At 40.8% G+C, this 27547-nt stretch overlaps 1 protein-coding gene across 5 annotated transcripts in view; it reads left to right on the top strand.

The window, feature by feature from the left end:
* The window catches only part of RGS6 (regulator of G protein signaling 6), a 222338-nt gene that overhangs the window by 181330 nt on the left and 13461 nt on the right, over positions 1 to 27547 (top strand). For 4 of the 5 annotated variants that reach the window (XM_039334125.1, XM_039334134.1, XM_039334145.1 and 1 more), the window contains 3 exons: positions 3743 to 3929; positions 21326 to 21415; positions 27197 to 27250. In XM_039334125.1, coding sequence (XP_039190059.1) covers positions 3743 to 3929; positions 21326 to 21415; positions 27197 to 27250 — 331 coding nt within the window. The remainder of the gene's footprint in view (positions 1 to 3742; positions 3930 to 21325; positions 21416 to 27196; positions 27251 to 27547) is intronic. The other variant, XM_039334140.1, reaches the window with a different exon arrangement.

The raw sequence follows: 27547 nt of genomic DNA, 5'->3' as shown, positions 1-27547 counted from the left end.
TCTCTCTCTCTCTCTCTCTCTCTCTCTCTCCCCCTCTCTCTCTCTCTGTGTGTGTGTGTGTGTGTGTGTGTGAGAGAGAGAGAGAGAGAGAGAGAGAGAGAGAGAGTGCATGTGTGTACATACATATACATATACACATATACACACAAAACAAGGAATAAGAAGATACAGAATATTTTCAAACATTGAATTTATTTTATCAATGGTTGGAAAAAAGAGGCAGAGACTAAGAATGTAACTTGACAACATGATGTTTATTAAGCACTAATCAATTGTAATAATAGAAAATTAATTTTAAAAATTGAAAAAACCCATAAGGAATAAGTATGTACTGCTTGGTAGTCTGCGAAGTGAGTGAAACTAAGATGGCTAATAAGTATTTCAGTGTTCCAGAAAATACAGCCAATAATTCACCCATGGAAAACAATGGAACTTTTAAACAAGCTTACTTTGGGCTGAGGCCAGCCTGCTCTGTGAACGTGGAAGGCGTAGGATTTGATCCTCAGTGAACTTGTTCACTCGGGGAGACAGAAATGGAAACAAGTCCTACGTTCTAAATATTTACATATTGCTTTCAAAAGGGGAGAAATCATCCAAGGGAGTGATCAGCACAGCAGAAAATGCAGTTCCTTCTACTCATTTGAAGAGGACTTCACAAATGCTTTGTTCTTCTTCTTCCCTTTCTTTGATAGCCCCTGCCCCAAACAAGTGTTAAGATACTGTGAAAAAAGGAGGAGCCTTCAAAGTATTCAAAGTTCCTTAATACTCTTGTGAAGGTGCTAGTCGGGGACTATTTCAGAGGCCAAAACAAATACTTTTTTTTCATACTTCCAGACCTGTTGAGGAGTGTTCTCAGAAAGCAGTGCTTTTCTTAGCCATTCCCTTTGGGCATTTAAAAAGGAAATGTGCCACAGGGGCCAATCAGTGGCTTCATATATATTAAAACAGATGGCAGATGTGTGATAGTAACCCCACACCTCCTATTGTGAAAATCACTGTCGGTGACAGGCAGCATGATAATCAACCACAAATAGTTACTAATGATAAATGCTACAGATATTATCATTTAACACTCATGTTTTCTCCCCAGAACACTCGAAATGGCATTTATATCTTCCTTATAAGGCTTTGAAGCAGAACTGGATGCACTTCATTCCAGTTTTTGTGATCCTCCAGGTCAGCAGACTTAAATATACTGTTGTCTCTGCTTTATGTCCCCGAGATGGCATTGTGGGTGACTGTTTTCTCCTGGCTACCATTCTTTTTCCTCAGGCTGATTTTCAGCCATGGTAATAACAGCACAGCTTGGTTCTGTGTACTAAAAGTCCTTTCCTCAATCTGAGACTCTCAGCTGTACTTAACTACAACTCCCAGAATTCCCAGACAGAATGGCTGCCTGGAAGAAACCCAATTAAGGCAGGTTACACTCAACACTTTATCTGATACCATGTCAAGCTATCTCCATGTTCTCTGTATTTCGTGCATGCTGCCAAGAAAAGCTCTGAAGTAGTTTTTCTCAGAACCTCCCACTTTTTGCAAGAGTTTGCCAATCACATTCCTATATTGCAGTCTACGGTGGGATTCCTACAACAGTATATTTAAATTGGTTACGGGATGAGTTGCCTACTGATTTCAAATGTTTGTTAAGTAGACAATATCTGGATCTCCAAAGGGAGGAGCATCACCATTAACCACCACATTGACCCCGTTGTACTGTTTCTTAACTTGAGTAGCCTGTTTCCAGGCTCTTGCTTTCTGGTGGCCATGTAGGAGAAGGAGGCGGAGGAGGAGAAGGAGGAGAGCTGAACAATTAAACTATGGGTTGTTTTTAGAAGGCTATGGTAGCTACCGCACCTGAACTTTTGAGCAAAAGTTTTAATGCTAGTTTGAGAGATAGTTAAGAACAGGAAGTGGTAGCATATAGACATTTTTCATGTGTTTTGTAGCGAAGAAATCCCGGGCCAAGCAAGGTCACTGACTGACTGGGAAATATATATTTTTTCTCACTGCTAACAACAATGAATGAGGTCCCTAGTTAAATGGGGGAGTGAGAAATCTTTCATGTTTTATTGGAGGATAAAGAAAGGATCACCTGATGAAATGAAGTGACAAGACTTTGGGATAAGTATTGCCCATGAGATGCAGACAAAGTAGAAATCTGCCAAGATTTTCCATATTCAATTGCTGGTTTACACATGGATAGTCACTTATTATGCGCGAGTGATCATGTCACTTATTATGCGCGAGTGATCAGTCTCAGATCTGATCACATTTACCGTGTTCTTGTAATGCCTCTGACTGGGTTTGTGTGACACACAATGTGGGTACTGAATGAACCTATTTTGACTTTTATACAAAACTAACCAAATAGGCTGTCTTCATGAAGTGTTGAGCTCTCACACTGCTTCTCCTCCCCCCAAAAAAGTAATCAAACTTAAAACCAACCAAGCTTTCCATTTCAGCAAATGCATTTACTGGATGTTTGACTGACTTGCTATGTGAATACATATACTCTTTTATCATAGAGCACGTTTGTATCTAGTTGCCAGGAAAGGCATAATACGAATTCATAAATAACTAGACAGACCCACAAAAAAATGGCAAGATAGAGGACAGAGACAAAAGATTAGGTGGATGTACTCATGTTTGGCATGCCAAGGATATTGGGCCCATCTCCCATTCATTCAAGTAAATTATGCCAGTTCAGAAGGAGAACATGCAACTTATCTTGAATGGCGCAAAAGGACCAGTTGCTGTGAATGACCACTAGGTGTCAGTATGACTTTGTGTATGCTCCTGTTGAAACACTTCCTTGGGAACCCCCCAAAAAAAGACAATATCTAATGTAAAACTTTTGTGAGTAACGCATTCAACAAACAGCAAAAAACAATTGTGTAGGATAGTTATCTGCCAAAATCTAACAGACTGCCACCACATATCTTCAATACCAGTTTAGAGACAGATCACCAGGGCAAAAATCTATATGGTCACTGAGAGTTGACAACTTGATGGCAGATAATCAATCAATCAATCAGAATCCTCTGGCTATGATATTTCTCTGAAGAGTTTTTCTTTTAAACTGCCTTTGCTTAAGTAGAATAACATAGGATTAAACCCAAGTGATCTTAAACATAAGCAATGTTAAAAATATTAGACTGAGTTTGAGCCAGACCGACTAATTTATGCCTGAAAGAATTCCTCCTCTTCGTTGATTACTCTGGGATTTGACACAAAATACTCGCTGGAAGGAGGAGGTGGGGAGGCTATATTTTAGTTTATTCTTACTAAGCATATCAGGAGTATTGCAGACAATATTTTGTAGACAATATTTTGTCTACAAAGAAACTCAATTTCCTGTTTCTAATTTCGCAGTGTCTCCACATCAGGGGTCCTCAACCGTGGCAACTTTAAGACTTGTGGACTTCAACTCCCAGAATTCCTCAGCCACAAGTCTTAAAGTTGCCACGGTGGAGGACCCCTGCACTACACGATTCTACAAGCGATGGAGAGACTCAAACGCAGGACAAATGCATGGAGAGGCTGTAAAATGTGATTTTTTTCTTTCTTTCAGAATCACTCAGAAACCACAATAGGCCAATGGGTTCGACAATGGTTATTGGGATATCAGTTGAATATTGGCTGTAAAAAAAAAAAAAACTGAGCTAAAATTAACCTGAATCTTGGTGGTGCAGCTGACTCACTTTTCTGGGATACATTCTCTTTCTTCGTTGCCTCCATGCAGGTTTTGGCTGGCTGTCCAGGATCTCAAAAAACAAACGCTGCAAGATGTCGCAACCCGAGTAGAAGACATTTGGCAGGAGTTCCTTGCTCCTGGGGCCCAGAGTGCCATCAACCTGGACTCTCACAGCTATGAAATAACAAGCCAAAACGTCAAAGACCCCGGGAGGTACACATATGAAGATGCACAGGTTCGGACTTGGTTGTCATTTCTAATAGTGCGCTAGAACAAAAGAGGGAAACGCAGCTTTTAAAACTGCAAAAGTGTCCCTGTAAATTGCATAGCCCAGTAATGGCAAGTATCCCAAAACTGCCCCATCCTCCCTTCCACCCCCTGATCCATTCCCGCTCTGCCCGCAGGGCTACCCACTGCCTCCACGGCCCACCACAGCAGATCACCCAGGCAGCTCAGCAGCGCCATGGCAGCCATGCCCTCCATCCATGCCCCACAGCATATCTGTGTGCAATGGGGCACGAGGGTGGAATCTTGTCCCTGCTGCCCGGCTGCCATGTGCTTGGTTGTGCTGCTTGACGTGGGCCCTGCCCGGGGGCAACTCTCCTCCGGGGGGGTTGCTGATGAGGAGGGGGCCATGGGGAGAGGTAAGTCTGGGGCTCTGAGTGCCGCCTCTGGCACACATGCCATAGGTTCGCCATCACTGGCATAGCCTATTAACAAGTAAAGTGGGGATGCTTTGGTCGCAGGAGCAGGAGCAGGAATTGAGTAAGGAAATTTATAAATTGATTTTTTTAAAAACAACAACAACGAGGGTAATATTTGCTATTATCACCTGTAATCCCTTAGAGCAGCGTTCCCCAACTTTTCCAGGCTGGTGGCCCAGTGCAGGGAGGGGGGGAAGAGTGGATGGTTTTGTGTGAGAGGCGGGGATGTGTGCCTGCCGCTCAGACAAGTGGGGCTGTGAGTCCCAGCACTCGCCTCACGAGAGACTGGGCTGCATGCGCCCTCCCCACCATTTGTGTGGCTTGGTTATGATCAGGCCATGGCCCAATAGTAGGCCACAGCCCTCAGCCCAAAGGTTGAGGACCCCTCCCTTAAAGAGATTACAAGGTTATAATGAAAATAAAAGGCTTTTATTGGCTTACACTCCACTGATAGCCTTCTCTACACCATATATTTGAGAGAGAGGTAAAGTTGCAGAGTCTTAGGTCCAACCCCCCAGCTAAGTACAGGAGTCCAAATTAAACATCTCTGACATGCTTGTTTAGCAGTCATTGGTTTCTTTGATGTACTAATTGTATTGTTAGGATTTTTTACACTCTTTCAGGTACACACTGCCTTTCTCTAACTTAAACAGATTATTCTGTGTCCTGTCCTCAAAAACAATTCGTAGCTTAGCTGGAACTACCAAATATTGTATTTCCTGAATATGAACATTTAAAATGAGAACAGATATCATGGGTAAACCTAGCACCCTCTTAACTCAAATTGGGATTTGAATTCACATGTGCAGGCATGTAAACATATAGGCCCACATTCCACATTCCTGCGGAATAAAGTGGACAACATTACCAAAAGGAAGTACAGGTATACTAAGAAAGATAAGATCATCCAAGACTCTAAAGAGAGTAACCCAACATTTTCCAGCTAGATACATAAAAAATGTTTCATTGTTCATGGATGATTTTTTCAAGGGGGGTCTCTACTTAAGCCACCATTTCCTTTGCCTCCCCCTCTTTTTCCTGCTGGATACCCTTGCTAAACCCACCAATTTTTCCTGCTGCATTGGTCAAAGAGAGGATATCAGCAATTGAAACAAGCAGGTAGCAATTGGAGTAGGCAGGTGAGCAATTACAGAGACTCTTTGCAATCACTTGCTCAGTTTTGGCTGCCAGGAGAAAAGAAAGGCAGAGTAATCATGAAAATGTGGTGGAGCAATTGCTGCCTCTCTCCCTTAACCCCCTTTTTTTCTGGATGCAATGGTGGAGGCTATTAAATTAATTGGATAGAATCACCATTACTATGGTACCTGGAGGGAGATCTCAGATCAGTGAGTGGGAGGATGAAAGGGTTACGTCATCCAGTTCAACAGAACAAATGAATGGACACAGTTGCTCGTGCACTCTCTTGGCAGCATCTGCGGCCAGATTCACCGCAGTGCCCAGAGAGAATGGATCTGAGAAGAAATATTTGCAACTGCTGCCACTGCATTCTTCCCTGGTTAATTTCTCCTCCAGAAATAGCAATAGTATTAGCACTTAGACTTATATACCTCCTCACAGTGCTTTATAACTTTCTCTATGCAGTTTACAAAGTCAGCATATTGCCCCCAACAATCTGTGTCCTCATTTTACTAACCTCGGAAGGATGGAAGGATGAATCAACCTTGAGCCAGTCAGGATTGAACTGCTAGCAGTGGGCAGAGTTAGCTATGATACTGCATTCTGACCATGGTGCCACCACAGCCCTGAAAGATTGGAGAAAGATAAAGATGGATAGGCAGTGCTGAAGAAGGTTCCAGGAAGTATCTTCCCTGCTACCTTTGAGTTTTCCTTCAGGGAACTGTTTTGTCTTGCAGTTTCCTTCAAAAATGCTAGTATGATAAATTTTGAAGCGTTCTTCTGACCCAGGTCCCACTGGCAGGTGTAGGTAAAGTCTGTTTATTGCCCAGCTACCATGAAAAATGGTCCTCCAATGGTGCCAGTAAAGCTTCATCCCAATTTTCCCCAAAGGCAGCCACCCACAGTCAATGCAACCTATTCCCACAAATCAGAGGAAGTCCAAAGTTTGCAAACAACGTTCAGAGTCCACAAAACCAGGTCCAAAGTACACAAAAAAGATTCAGAGTCCACAAAGCCAAAACCCAATCAGAAGTCCATGAGAACCAGGAAAGTGAGCACCGAAGCAAATGGTTGCTCCTGACAAACACACCTTCCTCCAGTGTTTGGCTAAATCACCCCCAGGTGTGCCTTGAGGGGAAGGGCGGCATTGCTTCCTCACGAGCAGCCTCTCTGACCTTCTCTAGGTTTCCCTCCGCTCCACTCTCTGCACCCATGGATCAGGTGGGGAGCTGTTCCTCATTGGACAGTATCTGTTGCCTTTCATTGCTGCTGACGGTTAGCAGCCGATCCTCTGCAGCTGTCGTTAGGGCAGGCAGCTCCCCATCTGGTTGGCTGCTGCTCCCAATGCTGGACAGCCCTGTGATTATGTCATCCTCAATCCCTGGGCTCTCCAGAGGTTCTTGGGGAAACATGCCATCCTGCTTGGATGATCTGGGCTCCTCCTCCTCCTCCTCCTCCTCCTCGCCAACTTCCAACTGTCACAAGGACAGTCCCTGTCAGTCCTACCATCATAGCAAATGACAAAGTTGCTGAAAGGCATACTCCTTCTAGAACCTGAATGGACACCAAACTTGCAGGGGATCTACAACTATATGCCCCTTCCCACCTATATGCCCCTTCCCACCTGCTAGTAATATAGTCACTCAGTCTCCAGCTTGTCAATTTGCCCGTCACCCTGTCAACATCTCTGAGAGAAAGTTCCCAAGGCCAACATGGGCAGTGATCCACTATGAAGAGCCATGTGCCCTCAGTGCTACACAGCTACAGCTCTGGGCAGTGGAGCAACAGGATTGCCCCCTCATTTGCTGTCTATCTTAGACCACTGTTCAAAGTGACCGTTTCATTGTATAGTGGGCGTCATGTTTCCCCTTTGGCTAAGAGGAACATGTTAAGATTTAAGCAGTATAACTAGGTCAGAACAAAAAAAAGGAGGCGTAAGAGAACGTGGACTTTGATAGAAATCAAGGACAGTGTAATGTCATGGCTAAAAAGAAAAATCTGGTATTAAAGTGCTTAAAGGTCCCAGGTGTAAGAATAGCTACAACATGGTTTTTCAACCTTGACAACTTTTAAGATGTGTGGACTTCAATTCCGAGAATTCCCAGCCAGGACTGAGTTACACCATTTCAGATGCAGTCACTCCTCTTTAGGGACTTCTGGAAGTCTGGACTCTCGGCAGCAGAGATTAAATAGCTTCTTCTCCTCTGCTTACAGTTCAGATTTGAGAGCTGAGGAGTGTTTGCTGACAACTAGTTCTGATGAAGTCTCGAAGGCAAATGATAGCAATTGTCCTGGGTGCGTTATCTTGAAGAGCATTGCTGAAAGAGCAAATCAGGGTTTCTTTCTGAATGGGTTGCAGAAAGCCCAGGTGAGGCTTAGGCCATAAAACAAGAATGGTCCAAAATGAAGAAATACTCCATCCATCACATTGATTTGAGCATTCACTCCAAGATAGCTGCAGCACACGGTGGCTTTATGGCGTATGGTCTCTTGACTTCACATCTTGAAGCAGCAGACACAAATCTTTGTAAGTGTTCCTCCCCACCCCCCACCCCCCATAAGCACACATACGTCAGGCTCAGATGCAGGCTTGTTCTGAAAATAACTCTGCAACCAAACCCATGATGAGGGCTGGCCCTGGGTTTCAAGGAATACAAAACCACATCTATAGTATTTTACTTTGCATATGATCTTTTTACTTAAAACTTCTCAACGATGTGACCAAACACATACCATCGTGCTGACAGTTTCTGGAAGAAACTGACAAGTTATTGCTGTAATGTAGAATGCTTGCAATTGAGTAAAGCCACATCCTGTCCCTCTATGTCCTCTCTTGATTGCCAGGAAAAAAAGAAACAGAGCTGCAAAAAAAAAAGTTGCCATATTTCCACTGCACGTATAAATTTGTGATGAAGTACAATTTATTTTTTTGCACATTGGCAGAGTAAGAGTCTTGGCTAAGTGATAAGGTTAAAATTAGGATTCAGATACAAATGGAGGTATGAAATAGTTGGGAGGCCATTTGTGAACTGTATAAATTATTTGTCAGTCTGGCTAAATTTACTCAAGTTCTGACCTCTGTTTCCTGCATCATTTTCTCTCTCACCGTCCCAATTTTTGGTGATATATTTCTATTTTTTTGGCAATGTGTAAATGGCCCCTGTTATAAGGTTGGAGTATTTCTTCTCATAATGAGTTTTGGCTTTTGCTTTATTCCTTACATCATTAACTCTATCTATGTCTCTGCTTGCATGTTTTGATGAGCATGTAAGCTCTATAATGCGACTGATTATAAAATAAGCAACTTAATAAATAACCTTACTCTCTGTGAGAGTTTAAAATTAGCTGCTCACTCTTTCTGTCTTGCCAGAAGTTTCAGGTGCTTGTTTGGAACCACAAAAATATGACCAAAAAAAAAAAAAAAAAAGGAAAGAAAGAAAAATTGGAAATTGTCCTGGGAGCAGTTAGGTTCGTGCATTCCCATCCATCATCTAGGGTTGAATGAGAATTCGCCCATCTATTATCTAAGAGGGGAAAGGAGGAGGAAAGCCCAAATGTGAACACAAAAGAAAAATGAGGGATGCTTTTGTTGTTGCTTTGCTGAGCTCCATTGACTACCCAATACAGCAGGCAGAGATAATGTTGTCTTATTTTAAAAGATCCAACTGTTTCCAGAATCCTTGTCTAGACTATTGGCTGAGCGTCCTTCTGTAACCTAGCCAGGGTCATCATTGTAGCTTGCGGTAGGAGAGAGAAACTGGGCCTCTTCTTACACCGCCATTCACTTGAAGTAGTAACCTTATCATTATAGGTTCAGTTTTATATTATCTCTCCTATTCCTAACATATTTAGGTCTTAGTGAAATGCATAGTGCAAACCTATGTATTCCTTTGTTCCAAGAATTTTATCAAATATGTTTCTCATATTTTTTCTAAAGATGTGGCTTGTATTGTATGCAGAAGGTGTTATATTTTAAGCAAGCTTGAACATACTACTTCTATAGCCATGATTTCCTTTCAGACTTTTCATATTGTTGCATTATGACCTTTGTTTTGCTCTCCAACAGCACTGCTTACAAATGAAATTATTTTGTAATGCTAGCCATACAGTCTGAAAAAAAATAGCACAGATTCTACAACATACAAAACATCATTGTGCGAGGAGGCGAGCATAGAAAGCTAGTGAGCACAATCGTCTGCGATCTAGAAATAGGATTTTTCTAGACTCCTGAATGATCAGGTTTGCTAGTCTTTTTAGACTAGGAAGCATGGAAAGCTAAGGAGTGCAGTTGTTCAGATATTAGGGTGCAGCTTGGAAAAGGAGCCTTCCAAGCAGTGGCAAGAACAGCGCACGCTTGCAGACTGGAACAAGACATCCACTCTCTGTAGAAAGCCAAGCCCACTATTCATCCTCCAAGTCTTTTTCATTATTGTATGAATCTGAATCTAAAATTTCTTAGCTTTCTCACTAGTTCACTATGCATGAAAAAAATGTTCCCTCGTGCTTTTCACATTTTCATGCCTGGTTTGAAATACTTTTATACATTTTTTTATAATTTCCCTGGTATCACATACCAATGGTATGCCATTCAATAGAAAATTTACTCTTAAATGACACAAAATGAATTTAATACCAATTACCCATATTCTCTCCAAATGTTCCTCTCTATGTTATATCCAAAATTAACAGCCTGTTTTGTCATGTAGTCTTTAATCTCTTCTTCTGTTTCAAATCTTAAATTTATATATAGTTTTGCTATTATATGCTCATCATTTGTACATAATTCAATTTCAAATTGTGTATTGTATTTTTTCAATTCCCATCTGTCTTTTTATCCATGTTGAACGTTTCTTTCTTTAACTGTGCATATGAAAACCATTGAAAACTATGTCCTTCTCCAATTTGGTCTTTTGACTTCATCTTAATTTCTCCTTCATACTGCATTTATAAAGCTTCATAGAGTTTCTCTCTGCTCTCTCTCTTCTATAAAATGCTTCCTGTGCTGAAATCAATAAAAGTATCTTTGGTCACAGCCTCGATTTGTGCTTATTTCATATTCTCAATATGGCACTCCTTCACACAGTGATTTTTAAAATCTACATTAACTTTAATTTTGTCATGCCATGAAAACCCTTGCCAGCTCATTGCCCTCCTTTCTAACGTTGCCTAGGTGTGTGACTTTCTACATAGGATCTTCTGTGCACAAAGAAAAACCAGCCATTTGTTTTTTCATCTCATAAGCTTCAGGTTATGAGGAGAAAAAAAAAGATGGAGAAGACTTTACAATTTTCATTGGAAAAAGACATAACTTGGTAGTGCCCGATTTACTGGAAGGCTTGGATAGATCAGACACTTCAACAGCTTTGGGAGTTTCTTAATGTAGTTCAGGACTCTGTGATATCCAATAGAAGAGAATGTGTGTAGCTCAGAACTGAACTGTGGAATCTCTGGTGCTCACTGAGTGTGGTTGTTTGCTTGCACTTCACATTTACAGCTATACAAGCAGGGATACTTGGCCTCCATCCTGAACAGATAGATGGAACTTTGGCTAACCCTCGACACTCCAGGGCACCCCCGTTTCGCCCGATCAACACCAATACCGCTCTAATGAACGTCTGAGGAGGCCACCACTGTCAAACACACGTAATCATCCACCGATGGAAGACCTCCCCCTTCTCCAATATCACCATGATAGACCCCCACCCCTGGAACTTAACAACAACTGTGGAGAGTGTGGAAGATCCAGCATGAGGAGTTTGCAGCCCGACGCTGTGGGGAACGTCGACGGAGATCAAAAGAAAAAAGGGGAGGAGAAGAAGAACAAAAGCACGGCTCGATTGCCTAGGCATACGGTGAAAGAGAGAGACACGGTGTTCTGCCTGGACCCTCTGCAGACAAGGAATACCCCCACCAACGATCCAGCCCCCCCCGGGACGAACACTTTGAAGTCCCCCCAAAGACGAGCACAGGAGAGGAGAGTGAGAACGCGGGGAATCAGAATGCAGAGATCCGGAGATCTGGTGTCTGCCTGAATGCCGTTCCTGTCAGCAATGGGGAAGAGCGTGCGCTAGGGAGGAGGGGGGATGATGAATTGAGAGGCGGAGTAAGCATCCGATCACGCAGCAAACAAATGGAACGGTGGAGAACTGTCGACACGAAGATTGCCAGGACGGAGGAGGAGGGCATAGACCCCCAAATATGCAACACCCGTATGAAAGTTACTCATGACAGTGGAGGAGTGAGAAGAAAGGGTGTGGAGCAGGGATTGAGAAAAGCGTGGGGGGGGGAGCGTCTGTGAGCCTAGGGAAGCTTGTAACACTGATAGAGGAGAAACAGATACCCCCAGGGTGGAAAATGAAAACAAAAAGGGGATGAGGGTCAGTACTATGGAACGAAATAAGGATAAAGGGGTGGTGGAGGAGATGAATGTCAGTAATGAGATAGTGGAAGGAATGATCCAGAAGAACCATAGAAGGAAGCGCAAGGAGAGTAATAAAGAAACATCTGGAACACTAATTAACCAGCCGGGACCGGTGACGCAGTCCATGAGCCGGGTGCAGATGCCGGCAAAACCCATTTAAGTCATCATTGTTTACTGGCTCCTTAGCCCTGATGATGTTTGGAGTTTCCAAACGAAAGCTTGGCAGCTTTTAGTAAAGTATATTTTTATATTTATACTCTCCTGGTGTTCGTATTTTATTTGTACCATAGACATGCCCAGGAGTCGTATTTTTATGCAAATTTTCCAGCATATATATATATATATATATATATATATATATATATATATATATATATATATATATATATATATGTATGCAGGTCTTGGTGTATTCGGGTCTTTTCCCGTGTAAGATTGAGAGTATCTTGGCGACGTTTCGACGAGGTCCCACTCATCATCTTCAGGCTGGGGTCTTCGGCTTCGTGCTTGTGCGAGCAAAGTGTGATCGGAGCTGCCGTCTCTCTATATATATTGGTGGGGGTGTGTGGAGTGCTGGCTTAGTTGCTGTAGGTGGATTGGTTGGCTGTGTAGGAGCTATTGTTTGTGGATTGTTTGGCTGTTTCATAACATCCTGAGTAGTTGAGGTGCTGGCTGTGTGCCCATTAGTCTTTTGTGTTGTAACGACCTGGGTAATGGGTTGTGTGATGACATCCTGAGATCTAGTGTAGTGATATCCTGAGTTCTGTGTTGCACCATCCTGGGTGGTTGGCTGTGTTGTAACATCCTGAGCTTTGGCGTTGTAGCCTCCTGAGTTTTGTGATGTGATGTCCAGGCCTGAAGGCTGTGAAGTAACATACCGGGCTTTGGTTTGGCTCCGAGTTTGTGGTCTAGATCTGTGTTTATGGTGTGTGTCTGTTTGGTTTGTGTGGGGGTCGGAGGGAGGTGCAGCAGCTGGTGATGTCGTCATGGTTTGGCTTCTGGATGGTGCTTGCATTTCGTCTGAGGGATGGGTTTGGGCTTGGGTTTGGGTCTGGTGAGGGTGAATGGTGGTGGCGTACTGTGTTGTTCTGGGTCCGGTGTCAGTTTTCGTGACTAGGACTCGTTTGTTGATTAGGGCTAGTTTCCAGATGTCTGGTAGGCGGGAGGTATCATCACATTTATTCATGTTGTGGGGGTGTTTTTCTATTTCAATGGCTTCCATAATTATTCTCTTGCTGTGGTGTTCAGTTTTGGAGATTAATTTGGTTCCTTCAAAATCAGTTTCATGTCCTGTAGCTTTAAGGTGCTGGAAGAGGGAGGAAGTTTTTTCTTCTTTTCTGACTGCGTTCTTGTGTTCTGCAATGCGTGCATTTATTCTCCTATTAGTTTGTCCAATGTATGTGGCTGGGCAGATTTTGCATGGTATTTCATAGACTTCTTGGTTTTCTAGCTGGATCGTGTCTTTGGAGTTTCTTAAGATGTTGGCTATTTTTTGGTCGGTACCGAAGGCTGTCTTGATATTATGTTTATGGAGAATTTTGCTGATTTTACCTGTGGTGCCTTTGATGTAGGGGAGGAGGGCAATGTCGTTGTACTGTTCTATGTCTCGGTCCTTGGGGGTGTTTCCCTTTGGATTAGGTTGGTAATAGTATTTCTTTGGAATCAGTTGGAGATTAATACGTTTGTGAGAGTGTGTAATTCAGTTTTCAGGTGGTCTTTGTCGGCTAGGCATTTGGTTCTGGAGATGAGGTCTTGGCTACGGAGTTGATCTGTGCAGGGTGGTGGTGGGATTGTGCGTTTAAGTAGCAGTTGGTGGGGGGGGGGCAAGCGGTGCATGGGATTTCATATACTCCTTGATTTTCTAACTCAATTTTGTCTTTGGGGTTTCTTAGGATGGTTGCCCCACCACATACATCAGACCAACCAACAGAAGAATAAGTGCACACATTGAAGAACACAAGAACTCAGTCAAAAAAGAGGAACCAACTTCTTCCCTGGTCCAACACCTTAAAGCCACAGGACATGAAATTGCTTTAAAAATACCAGAACTATCGCCAAAACTGAACACTTTAATAACAGAATAATCAGAAAAGCCATCGAGATATAAAAATGCCCACACAGCATGAATAAATGAGATGATACCTCCCGCCTACCAGCCTTATTGACAAACAAGTCCCTAACACAAAGAATGACACCAGACCCACACTCACGAAAACCACACAGGATGTCACCACCACACATCCACGGAAAAAGCAAACCCACACCGATGATGAGGCACAACCACAAACCAGAAGCCAGACCACAGCTGCATCATTAGCCACTTTAAACCCCTCCAATCCATATATGAAGCAAACTGACACCCACCATGAAGATGAGGCACGACCACAAACGCGAAGTCAAACAACAGCAATGCAGCTCACCATTTCAAATCCCCCCTGCAACTCAGACTAACCTGAGCACAACAAAGCCCCCACCCAAACAGAACACTCCCCCATCCAATCAGAGCACAGCCAACCCCCATCCAATCAGAGCATAGCCAAGCCCCTAACCAATCAGAACACACCTCCACCCAATCAGAACACAGCCAAACTCCCACCCAATCAGTTCATACCCCCACTGGCAGTTAAAAGGAAGAAACAGCTACAATCACACATTGCTCCTAGAAGCACGAAGCCAAAAACACCAGCCTGAAGATGACGAATGGACTTTGTCGAAACGTCACCAAGACACTTCCAATTTTACGCGGGAGAAAACCCGAATAACCAAAGACCTACACACACACGCGCGCGCACACACACACACACATGCATGCTTGTAGTGTGGATTCAACCTATTATTTTCTGCAGGTGTTTTAATGTGTATTTGTGTGTCAGTGTCTTCTTAAAAGGGTTGGAGAACATATACAAATGAACCACAGAAGTTGAGTAGGAAAATGCCAGGGAGGAAACCATGAAAGGAAGTCCAGTTGCATTAAGCTCAGCTGAATTTTTCTGAAGGGATCCACCTTGCTGGTACTGATGTGGTTCTGAGTGGGCCCTTGGCTGTACGTAGCAAGAATTGCACAAGTGCAACAATTTTGAGATACAGAAATATCTCAAGATGATAGATAGATGGATAGATCGAGCTAGGCCTCCAAATATAGGCAATCTATTTGCAAATTTGCCTACATGCTAAAATTTCTTTGTAACCCCAAAATCAATATTTGGAATGCCTTCATAGTTATTCATGGTCACGCCTGCCTTCTCTCAATGATTTTGCTGATTAAAATGGCCATCAAAAGTAAGGTCTTTTTGAGGACTTTTTTTATTTGTAAAAATGAATATATTAAATGATGTGTCATTAAACAGAAGCACATATTTAAAAAAGATTGTATTGAATAGTTGACAAAAATGTTATGACTAGGGCCCTATAATCTAATCCTGTGTAACCCTGTATAACCCTATATATAATTATAGTTATAGAGCATAGCTGCTGCAAATAATGAAAAATTACTGTGGTAAGCATGGAGAGAGAGGTTAATTCTAATTCTGAGATGAACACTGTATCTTAGAGAACGCTCGGGCCTGTATAAGGAAGGAAAGAAAGTTTGTCCTTCCTACTCTACTTAACCATTAAAAAGAAATCATTTCCTTTAAGACCTTCCTGATATTTGATCTTCCTAATAAGACTAACCTCAATTCCAACATCTAATTTCTCTTTATGAGATTAGTGCCCCTTTTCCAATTGGAGAATGGGAAAAACCGATGCATCTAAGGATCAGTTAAGGATAACGGGTCAGGTTGCTAAGCACAATCTTAGGTAGTTTAAATGAGACACTAGAATTGACTGATTATCCATAAATATATGGAATTGGTGGGGAGATTCAAGAATGTTTTCTCAGAATGGCAGTGGTGGAAACTGCTATGTATGCTCTACCAAGGAAGATAGCAGTTAATTTGTCTTGCCTGCCAGATCTACCAAGACTAAGTCATTGAATTTTGCAAAATGACTTCATAGAGAAACTTTAATCCAAGGAGAGGATACAAAGAATAAGCTGGTATAATGGTATAATGATTGAAAATCATCATTAAATATTGTAAAAATACCCCCCCAAGTGCTGGGTTTTAAATGAGGAATGACACTTATTGGTGGCCAAATGGGAGAGGGAAGTTGAAGGCTGTCAAGTGCGTGAAGATGGAGGAGTTTGAGTTTTTGCGTTTAACTGTGATCTTTTAGCACTTACTCTGCAGTTTTCTGTTTCTCGCTTTAAAATCATGGGAAACTGTACCTCTAGTTTTCAACAATCTCCAAGTGGAGATCATTGGACTTCCAAGAAGAAATTAGAGTACAAATATCCTGAAACAGCACTATTTTAAATAATTCCTCAAATTTGATAAAATGATAGCTAATTACTTTGGGATCTGTGTTAGAATTATGCTTGTGAATTGTGGAGGCAGAATCATTAAATTGATGTTCACCTGTTTCACTGGGAATCCTTTTCCGAAGCACTTGCTTATGTAATAATAATAATAATAATAATAATAACAACAACAACAACAACAACAGAGTTGGTAGGAGCCTTGGAGGTCTTCTAGTCCAACCCCCTGCTCAGGCAGGAAACCCTATACCATGTCTCCTGATCTGTTTTTCCCTCTATTTCCAAACACTACCGTATTTTCCGGTGTATAAGACGACTTTCTAAAGCATGCAAATCGGCTCCAAAGTCGGGGATCGTCTTATACACCGAGTCATCTCATATGCCAGAAATTATGGTAGTTTCCGGCATATAAGATGACTTTCTAAGCATGCAAATCAGCTCCAAAGTCAGGGGTCATCTTATACGCCAAGTCTAATACGCCGGAAAATACGGTAATTACTTCTTCTTCATGTGGCCTGCAAGCTCCACATATTTTACCATATCACATATCAGCAGACATTGCCAGCTTCATAGGTCAATGTAGTGAATTAGCACAAGATAACATTGTCAACGCTGCTAACACTGGATGTTCCTGCTTTGACAACTGATGAAAATGCAGGCATTTTCTCTTCTCCTTTTCTATGCTTTTTGTTGCTTTTAGGAATCAAGTGCAGCAGGAAGGAGGGTTGGAAGGAAAGCTCAGCTAGCCATAATGATAACGCTGCTGTGGGAACCCAAGGACAAGCTGATAACGTTTTGGGGGGCTGAGGAGCTGGGGAGGAAGCCCACGCTTTTAACTAATTGGAGAATGTGCTTTATGACAGTTTATTAAGGGTGGGAATTATACTTTGTTACTTTGTATCTGGGGGAAGGGAATTTAGTTTTTGGGTTCAACTATGTAGTACTGATACTTTGTTTCCCAAATAAAATGTTCTTTAAGGAAGAATTTTGCTTTGAAGTTCTTTTGATGGGTTTCATCTATCAGAGCCAGGGCAAACATATTTCTAGCTACAGCCTGGGTGCAGTATATGGAAGACTAAGCTATTATTGAAGCTGTCATTCAAATTGGAGCCATTGGGGACAGCAGATCCATCAGGTCCAAGAAAAGGAGCAATGCTGAGCCAGGGACAGCTGGATGTCCCTCTCAGTGGGTTGCAAAGAAGATTGTAGCTATCTTTCTAAAGTTGTATTCATGTGAAAACTATTACTGCCATATTTAGAATAGAACTGAGCTGGAAGGGACCTTGGAGGCCTTCTAGTCCAGCCCCCTGCTCAAGCAGGAGAACCTATACCATCTCAGGCAAGTGACTGTCCAGTTTTTTCTTAAAAACCTCTAGTGATGGAGTGTCCACGATTTCTGAAGGCAAGTTGTTCCACTAGTTAATTGTCCTCACTGTTAGGAAGTTTCTCCTTAATTCCAGGTTGCTTCTCTCTTTGATCAGTTTCCAACCATTGCTTCTTGTCCTGCCCTCTGGTGCTTTGGAGAATAATTTGACCCCCTCTTCTTTGTGGCAGCCCCTCAGATACTGGAATGCTGCTATCATGTCACCCCATTTCTTCTTTTCTTTAGACTAGTCAAACCCAAGTCCTGCAGCCGTTCTTCATATGTTTTAGTCTCCAGGCCTTTGATCATCTTAGTTGCTCTTCTCTGTACTTTTCCCAAAGTCTCAACATCTTTTTTGTAGTTTGGTGATCAAAATTGGTTGCAGTATTCCAGGTGTGGTCTCACTAGGGTTTTATAAAGCGGTACTAATACTTCGCATGATCCTGATTTGTTGTCAACATTTTGTCTAAACAAGTGTCCCTGAAACTTTGCACTCTGAAACTGTCCCCAAGTCATCTGTTGATTTCCTTCTAGGCCTTTTCTTCATTAACATGCCATGTTTACTAAGGGATAAGCAATTTAGAATAAATACATTTTAAAATTTATTTAAGAGAGTTGCTATTTACCAGTTCCCAGATATACACCTAATTAATATATAGGTCTATGCATGTAGCTTTCATCGTATGGGTCTACTTGCATGAGCACAGTAATGAACAAGGAAAGATGTGTCACACAACGTGTCCAAACAACAAAGCGGGAGCCAGACTGGAACATTGATTAGAGTCTTTGATTGAAATTAGAATGACCATATGGTTCAATAAGTTGTTCAATAGCCTTAGCTCTATAGAGCTTCCATGACAATTGACTGCCTATTATCTCTTAGGCCAACCTTCTTATTAGGTTACTTAAAGATTACTCCATAGATATAAAATCAATAAATCTGGAATGGCTGGCATGGCTACAGCATCTTGTAAGGGTCCACATGTGATGCCTGTCCTGGCTCTTCTTGAACAACTGCATTTAACCATCCTTTCAATGTCTCTTAATGCAACTACGTTCAGGTCAATTTATAGCAGTAGGAGAAATAAAAAGGTTGGGAACGATCCAGCATGGTTAGATTGGTGGTATTACATCAAGGTAAATCCAGCAGAGTCTATTTTCAGACCAAAAAATACCATCCAAAATTACTTGTCTTTGAGCCCATTCAAAGCTAGAATAAGATTCAACATAATAATGTGCATAGAGTAATTTTTCAGCTATAACACAACCTTCTGATCATGTTAGGTGGAAATTGTAATCTATAAATCTAGATTAAAGTACTAGATGGCCTGTCCTTGCAATATTATAGGAAACTGGTCAAACAGTTGTGCAAATTTTATTAAGGACATTATTAGGCCTATTTTATGAATATTGTTCTACAGCTATCAATAGTAGCATGCTGGACCAATACTAATTTAATCTTGAATGTTATATCACTCATGATATCGCTCATGATATCTTCAGCTCCATCCAACCATGACTTATTCAGTCTTCTCTTTCCTCTCAACCCATTTACTTTTCATTCAAATGGCTTTGCAATTCAGTTTTCATTAATACTGTCCATATAATCAAAGCACCTCAACATATTTCTTCTATACTGGACCCAAACTTTTGCATTTAGACCATAACCATCCAGTATCCATTTCAGTTACAGTCTTTGTAAATTCTCCATTCCAATTCATTCAATCTCATTTCCAGATAACAAAAATGGGCAAATCCACTTTCTTATAGACAGGTATTTTAACTTCTTTCAACAAATATTTATTCACTGTAATACAATACTGTACTGAACCACATACTCTGCTTTACTTTTCCGTCAACATTTGGATGCCTTAACATTTCTTGTTCCATTTCCCCCTCTTTATTAAACATAGTACACAGTTTCACCTATTTGCTTTAGGTTTTTTTGCCATTTAGTTATAACTTGCAAAAAATTTCATTTTCATTGTCAAAACCAGTTCCCTATTTCTTGTATGCCTTAAATAAGTCCCATATGGTTTTCTGCATGCATATATAAAGGAAAGCGTTCCATACAATTGTGGTTGCCATCTTGATTTTTTGGGGTCATCACTCTTGGGAATCTTTTCTTGCTATCTTTTCATAGCCCCACACCAGCCTCCAGGTTTCTTCCCCAAAGTGCATGGCAGTATGTCAGTCAAGATTCTCAGTCACCCAGGTAGAGTTGTCTGGAAGTTGAGCCATGGCAACTGGATGTCTTTCCTTTTTTTGATTTGAAACTTTTTGCTGCTTGTCTAAGTCTGAAAGGTCTGAAATGGTATAGGGTTTCCTGCCTGAGCAGAGGGTTGGACTAGAAGATCTCTAAAGTCCCTTCCAACTCGATTATTATTATTATTGTTGTTGTTGTTGTTGTTGTTGTTGTTGTTGTTTAGCTTCTTCAGTCTCCAGGCAAACTTTACAAACCACATTTCCTGTAGATTTTTCATTCACTCTTTCTACTTTTCTCCTGTGCAGAAGAACAATAAAACATTTTTCTAATGTATCTACGTGTTAACATTTCTCCTGTTAACTTCTCTACATTTCCCAACATTCTCTCAGCAGTTATGATTTCCTTTTCATCATTAGTTTTCTAGAACACTTACGTTTATAGCATTCAACATATAACTTCCATTTCCTTAGAAACCTTTAAGATAATTGTTCCAGCATTCCCTCATTTCATTTCATTTCATCCAAAATAATTTCAACACTTTTATTGAAGGCTCCTTGCTTAGCCTCTTCACCACTTCCCAAACAATCCCCCCCTTAAAATCACTCTGCATGTTCTTTGTCTCTTTAAATCTTAGCAGTCCTTGTTCTCTTCAACCACATTATTCTGTTCCATACTTCCCATTATAGCAACTCCACATAGTTATGTGGTGCTCTGCAACATAGTCCTTTTTATTGTTCCAAGCAGCTTCCAGATCCTTTTTTCTCCTAATTAAGTTTTACTTCCAGATAAATGTGTACAGTATGAACTTGCATCTTCAGTCTAATAGTAGGGTCTTATATTGTTGTGAGTGTGACCAGAAATCCCACTGTACCCCATCATAGTTATTGATCGTACTTTTTCTTAATAGCTGCAGTTTGAACCAAATTATGATTTATTTTTTTTATCACACAACCCCTCAAATGGTCTAATTCGGTAACCAGAACACGTTTCTTGTATGAATACAGTCAGTGGAGAGCAACGGGTTAGAATCCTACTATCTCACCTCATATGATTCTAATCTACATTAGAGATTCTGAATACTAAAAATGAACATCTGAAGGGCAGTATTATGCAGAAAGAGAGAGAGAGAGAGAGAGAGAGAGAGAGAGAGAGAGAGAGAGAGAGAAGCTTTTATTTAGTCATTTGGACTGAAAGATGGAAGACACCTTCAATTACGTAAATAATCATTCCTTCTATCCTGGAACAAAGCCATGCCAAGGTTTCTTTTCATCTAGCTGATAGTCCATTGTGGAACATCTGTCACCATGTTTTAGAAATTGAGGGGGGGGGGAAACCTTTCAGTTATGCTTTGATATTTCACGTTTTTTTCCCCGTAGGTGCCCAGAGATTGTTGAACAGTGTCCAATAATAAATCTCATCCTGTCATTTCTTGTCTTCCCACAGGAACATATTTACAAGCTGATGAAGAGTGACAGCTATGCACGTTTCCTCCGTTCCAATGCTTACCAAGACTTGTTGCTGGCAAAGAAGAAGGTATCTATTGGGAAGGACATGCTTGCTTCTCCAAGTCCTTCTTGACTCCTGCCTGCTGCTGCTGCTTGCTGCTGTGTGAACATGAATGTTCTATTCTTTGTGAGGGGCCAAGACCTGTTCCCTTTCCTCCTTCTGAGTATTGAGGACATGTCTTTCCCTTTTCCTAAAGCTCCATGTTTGGCATCCAAATAAACCACTTCATTGTTCAGTGGAACTGATCATCCTCTGATAGGGAGATGAAACTAAAGCAGAAGCAATTTCTAAGCTGGGTCACATGATTTGTCATGAAGCCTTGTGAAAGTCTGCTCTTCTTAGCAGATGTCCATAGATTTTTCCCAATCTCGCTGCCCAGCATCCTTTAACTGAAGTTATCCAGGATTGACATGGCTGTCACTGAACAAGGGCTCTTCTACCATCTTTCAACATGAAGTGGCAAATTGCCATTCTATGTACTTGCAGGGCACAAATACCATCTGTTTAATCACATTTAATGTTGTCATACAGCAGGGGTTCTCAACCTTGGCAACTTTAAGACTTGTGGACTTCAACTCCCAGAATACCTCAGCCAGCAAAGCTTTAAGACTTGTGGACTGAGGAATTCTGGGAGTTGAAGTCCACAAGTCTTAAAGTTACCAAGGTTGAGAACCCCTGTCATACAGCGTAGCAACCATTGGAAAGCAGGGCACACCCCCCCCCTTCTGTTTAATCTCATGGTTATTCTTGTGATGCCTCACCTGAAGCTTTCCTCTTGACTTTCTATCAGCTTTTGGTTTTCTGTGAATGCCATTCCCTTCCACCAGCACTTTCTGTACGTAGACTTTTGCTATTATTTTTAATTTTAAACAAATACTAAACGCAATTCTGATTATATTCCTCTATCCAGCCACGTCTTATTATTTTCTTTTCATGTCAGAATGCTGTATTGTTTTCTGTCCCTACTATATAAAACAACAAAGGGCTTCTTGAGAATCCCAAATCAGGCATTTAGGAATAAATGGGGCGGAGAGCTGATATACTTTGATTTTCATCTGTGGCTTGGTTTAAATAATATATACCCATCTGAAAGGATTTCCCACTTCCCATATTCAATTTTATATATATGCGTTTAATCAGAGACTTAGAGATTGAGTCCTCTGCTTTGTCTATTTGGCTCTCTGCTTTCCTCTGCCAGTTGCTGCTTTCCCATGATCCCATAATTCAGTCAGCCTTATCAACTCTCTGTTGCAATTCCAATGGGATTAGAAACCTTAGAACCTATTTCTGACAAGCTACCGGTTCCCTGTATGCTTGGGAACTCTGAAGCACAGTTGGTGATCATGAGCAAAGCTTTGATGCCGACTGGATAGGGTCACTCTCTCCAGAGCAGGGGAAATGTGTGCATAGAGCTCTTTTTGGCAGTGAAATAGAGATCTACGTATCAGGCTATTTTTGGTACAAATTTTTGCAAGACATTTACCATCTGCATATTTCTATGGACTCACAAATAGAGAACTGCTAGGCTGGATAGAATATGTGGAATACTTCAGTGACATTCACTGAACCCTTCAGTGCTTCCTTTGCATCAAGAGTTTGCAAGTATTTCTCAGAGTTATATTTTATACGCCGATTGCTCTTGTGAGAGCCATATAGAGGTTGTGAACCGAAGAGACATTGTCACATCCAAGAAATGGACTGCAGGGAGTTTTCAACAGCAGATGTGTTATTAAATCTGGATAATGTGGGGAAACTATCCAATGGCCATTAGACCATTTTTACTGAAACCAATTTGGTGGTTCTTCTTTACACTGATATTAAGCTCTTGCATAGGTCTGCATAGCTGGTGGGCTGTATTCAATGTTGTGGCTGTGGCTGAGATAGGATAGCTTCAGTGGGTGTCTTGAATGCTAGATGATTGGTCATAAGTCCTGTTGACTTTCTCTGTTACGGTCCCATGACAAAAAAAATATCAGATTTCATTCAATGAATTTAACATAGTACTTGTGTTGGATGTCAAAGCGTAGCCCAAATCCTGACTCTACACAAAATAAATATTTATAGATAAGTATCTATAGCACAGTTGTCTTACAGTGGTTATGTGTAGATTGGATTCACCAGCTACTGTCTTTTTCAAAGATGGATTATACACATCCCTTTTTATAGAGCAGCATGCTCTGAAAGTTGAAAAAAGCCTTTATGGTAAGAGCAATTTAGCAGTGGAGCTCTTGTCCAGAGGAGACATGGCAGATGTTGGTGCAGATGTTCAAGCTAAGGTTGGAAGGCCATCTGTTAAGATGCCTTAACCTCCTGCATGGGGGGGATTCGACTTGATGGTCTAAATGGGCTCTTTCAACACTATGTTTTTATGATTCTTAAAAAGAAGTAGGAAGAGGGATTGGGGAATGTGGCATTACATGGATTTAGCTTTCCTGATGCTGTCTTTTCATTTTATTCCCCAAATGGAGAAGAGTACCTATGAGCATTAGTATAGCAAAATAAGCTGTATTTAGTCCCTTAAAAATGTTCAAAAGACTCAGGTCAAAGAAGAAAAAGAAACCAGTTCAGAAGAAGTTCTAAGTTTATGTTAGAGCTGTCTGTTGAAACCCAACCCCTGAATCCTGACTGGCAGAGAAAATGCTGAGTTAGTTAAAATTGATGCCTCCCTATTGTTCTGAAAGCTGAATGGGCAAAAAGGTGATCTGCAAGTATTTATCTTTCTTGACATAAGAGTCAAAGAGGCCTCATCCAAGTTTGTCCCATCTATCAGAATGTGGAAGTGAAGAATCTAGCAGTGATGAAAGAGACTTCACATGTAACAGGCCTGTTGATGTGATGCAAATTAAATCATTTGCAACATATATAAGATAACGTCATTATAAAAATTATGTTAATGATGACAGTGACGTACTTGTATGTGTGAGCAATGAACATTTACAAATAATAGTCAACTTCTCCAAGTTGGCCAGTTAAAACAGAATTACACCATATTTCAAACCATGTCATTTTAACATTATTTTTTCCTCTCAGTGTACAGCATTCATTCATCAGGACTCCTTTTTCTCTATCTATACATGGCTTGAGATAGTTATTCCTTAGATTACTCCAATTAATTGCATGGGTTTTTTTTTTCCATAGTAAGGTTTTATTGCTACTGCAAGCTCAATTTTAGCCCTAGATAGTTTTAAATCCATGTATCTATTTCCTTACAAAAATGTCCATATATGAGGTAGTGATTCTTTGACAATAGGTGCTTTAAAGGACTCAGTACTGGTAGATTGGAGCAGGGAAAAGAAAGGAAGAACAAAGAGCTGAAAAAGTAAACATGGATCCACATATTCTCATCTAGTTTCCCCACAGCTAACCAGAGTGAAGGATTTCCTAATTATTTTAACTCTATGTAGCCATGCCCAATGGCTGGTTGCAACAGTGAGTTGTCTTATAGTTGTTCTTCCTTCCTTTACATTTAAAGGAGAAGGGTATGTTTGAAAACTGCATGAGCCACTCCCTGTCTATTTATACATGTGGATTCTATATTTACAGTAATTAAATATATTGCATCCAGACTTCAGTGGGTAGAATTGTTCTGTTTGTAAATAGCCTTTAGGACTAGTATAGTGTTTAGGGCTGTAAGCTCAATATAACTATAGTGGATGTTCCTTCACTCAGTCAGTCATCCCTGGCAGACCAATTCCAATCGTGTGAAATGGCCTAGGTCAGAGAGTCTTAGTGGGGGAAAAAAAACAGTTGCAGCATTCCCTAATTTGACAATCTCCTGATATGATGCATTTCCTAGAATTTCCAACCAGTGCTGGAAAACTGGGGAAGACTAAAACAGCATGCAAACATACGAACACTGTGTAGTTTCACATGCAGTCGACATTTAACCTGGCACCTTCAGTTCTAATATCACAGTTGCTTCATTACATAAGTGTTTACAGAGTATGGCACCTAAACAGATTTGGTCTCAAACACACAAAAATCCACACAGGCTCCAATCTGTTTCAGGTGCACACAGGTTTCAGTTCTCAAAAAAAACAAAAACCTGCAATGCTTCAAATGAGAATTCCATGTACAAATATATATATACATATCATTTGAAAGTTTCTCCTGCTTCCATGTTTTTTAATTGTTGCAGATTTGGAATCCTATTTTTTCCCTTTCTACTTAAATGCTTTACAACAGTGTTTCCCAAACTTGACAATTTTAAGGCATGTGGACTTCAACTCCCAGAATTCCACAGCCAGCATTGTTGGCTGTGGAATTCTGGGAATTGAAGTCCTCATGCCTTAAAATTGTCAAGTTTGGGAAACACTGCTTTACAAGAAGTGTTAGGAAAGGGAACATGAACATACTGTCTTCCGGAAATAGAACTTTTGTGAACACAAAATTAGCACACAAAGTGAAGCTTTGCAATTAGAGTCACTATATTTTTTCCTGTGTTATACACCACTTCCCCCCCCCCCCCGAGGAGGCAGGAAAAAGTGGGTTGGTGTCTTAAAGTCCTGGGAATCCTGCTTCAACTTCACTCCCAACCATGAAAGCTGAGTATGACTTTGGACCACTAATTTTCTCCAAGTTTAATATAATCTAGTTAGAGCATGGGGAAAACTGGAAGGGCTAGTGTAATAAATGAGATATAATTTGACTAATAATAAGTACAGTACATAAACAGAAATTAGGAACTAAAACTGAGTACTGGTTTTTCTGTTCTCAAAATAGTCTGTGCTGATTTAGTAATGATGCCAAATGTATGCACCAATTCATCATTCACTCCTGAAACTGGTGAATTGACTTAGGTCGTATCTTGATGGGTTTCCCCCGGAACATTACAATTCCTTTATTCAGCTAAATGGCCTGTTTGCTGGGAAATTGCCCTTTCATTCATATTTAATAAGATTTGTTTTCTGCCAAATGAGCTGAATCATGTTTCCCTGGAGGACAGTAATACAGCTATAGTGTTGGTGAATTTCTTATTATACTAAAATTCCTGTATTTATAGTTGCAGCTTCCAAATAACAAAAATAACAAATAATAGTAATGCGATTGTTTTGTATGTAGCGTGGCAAAACCTTTACGCGAACAGCAGTTTTATGCATAATTTCTTGGGAGTAAGTCTAGCTGAGCACAATGGGATTTATTTTGAGTAGATCACCACAGCACAGCACAGCACTTCCAAAGGATCAAGTTAAGCAAAAAGCAGATAACTTGATCAATTTTCATATAAACATCCAACACATCAGAAAGGAGTATCATTTTATTTGTAAGCCTCTTGGATTTGATTTTGTCATTGAAAGGTAGAATAGAAATGTCCACATAAATAAATTTGGAAAAGAGGAATAGGATAAGGCTCATATCCTCTTTTATTCTATTTGGTTCTACCTCAGGCTTTTCTTGCATATATACAGACACAGAGAGAGTGGATTATTCCATCATAAATCCAGACCACTACCTTCTGACTGAAAAATGATAGTTTCCTTCTAAAAGAGTTATAGAAACTTGACAGATGCAGAATTGTATCATTATATCTGATTTTCTTGATATATGTAACTTTGGCTAGATGTCCATAGCTATATTTTAAAAAAAAGGAGAACAACATTTCCCAAAAGAAAAGCAGTTACGGAATGATTGCACAAAGTTCTTGCTTTGCTCTTGCGAACAGCGCTTGCCCTATGTTTGAGATGTTTAATTTTTTTTTCTTTTGCTAACACTTCTAAAGCCAAAGTTAGCTGAAGAGGGTTTTTTTTGTTCTGATTTTTTTTTTGCATTTTCCCCCCCTTCTTAACTTTTTTTTTCCCCCTTCTAAAGCCCGAGAACGAGCAAGCGCGTAGAACTTCCCTAGAAAAGTTCACTCGCAGTATGGTAAGTTCATTTGTTTTTGGTTATGTTCGTTCCTCTTCCCTCTTCTGTTTAGCCGCTTACTTTTACTTTGGAAACTTTTTTTTAGCTCCTCTGTAGTATCCTTCAGTCATGGCAATGCAATCGAAAGGCAGAATTTCAAGCTCCACATTTAAATTAAACAGCCAGCTCTCTGATCTGCAGTAGGAAGTTCCTCACAAAGCAGGATAGAATCTGGTTTTTTCCCCTCCTTCCCCTACAGTGGTCATGTGTGAATGTTCAGAGAGCCCTGTTCCCATGACATTTCTCCCTCTTTTCAAT

The sequence above is a fragment of the Crotalus tigris genome, unplaced genomic scaffold, assembly GCF_016545835.1.
Source record: "Crotalus tigris isolate CLP2741 ecotype Arizona unplaced genomic scaffold, ASM1654583v1 scf7180000017545.3456711, whole genome shotgun sequence".
In the NCBI taxonomy this organism is placed as follows: Eukaryota; Metazoa; Chordata; class Lepidosauria; order Squamata; family Viperidae; genus Crotalus; species Crotalus tigris.
Note: the sequence above shows the minus strand (reverse complement) of the source record. Positions and strands in the feature narration are given on the sequence as shown.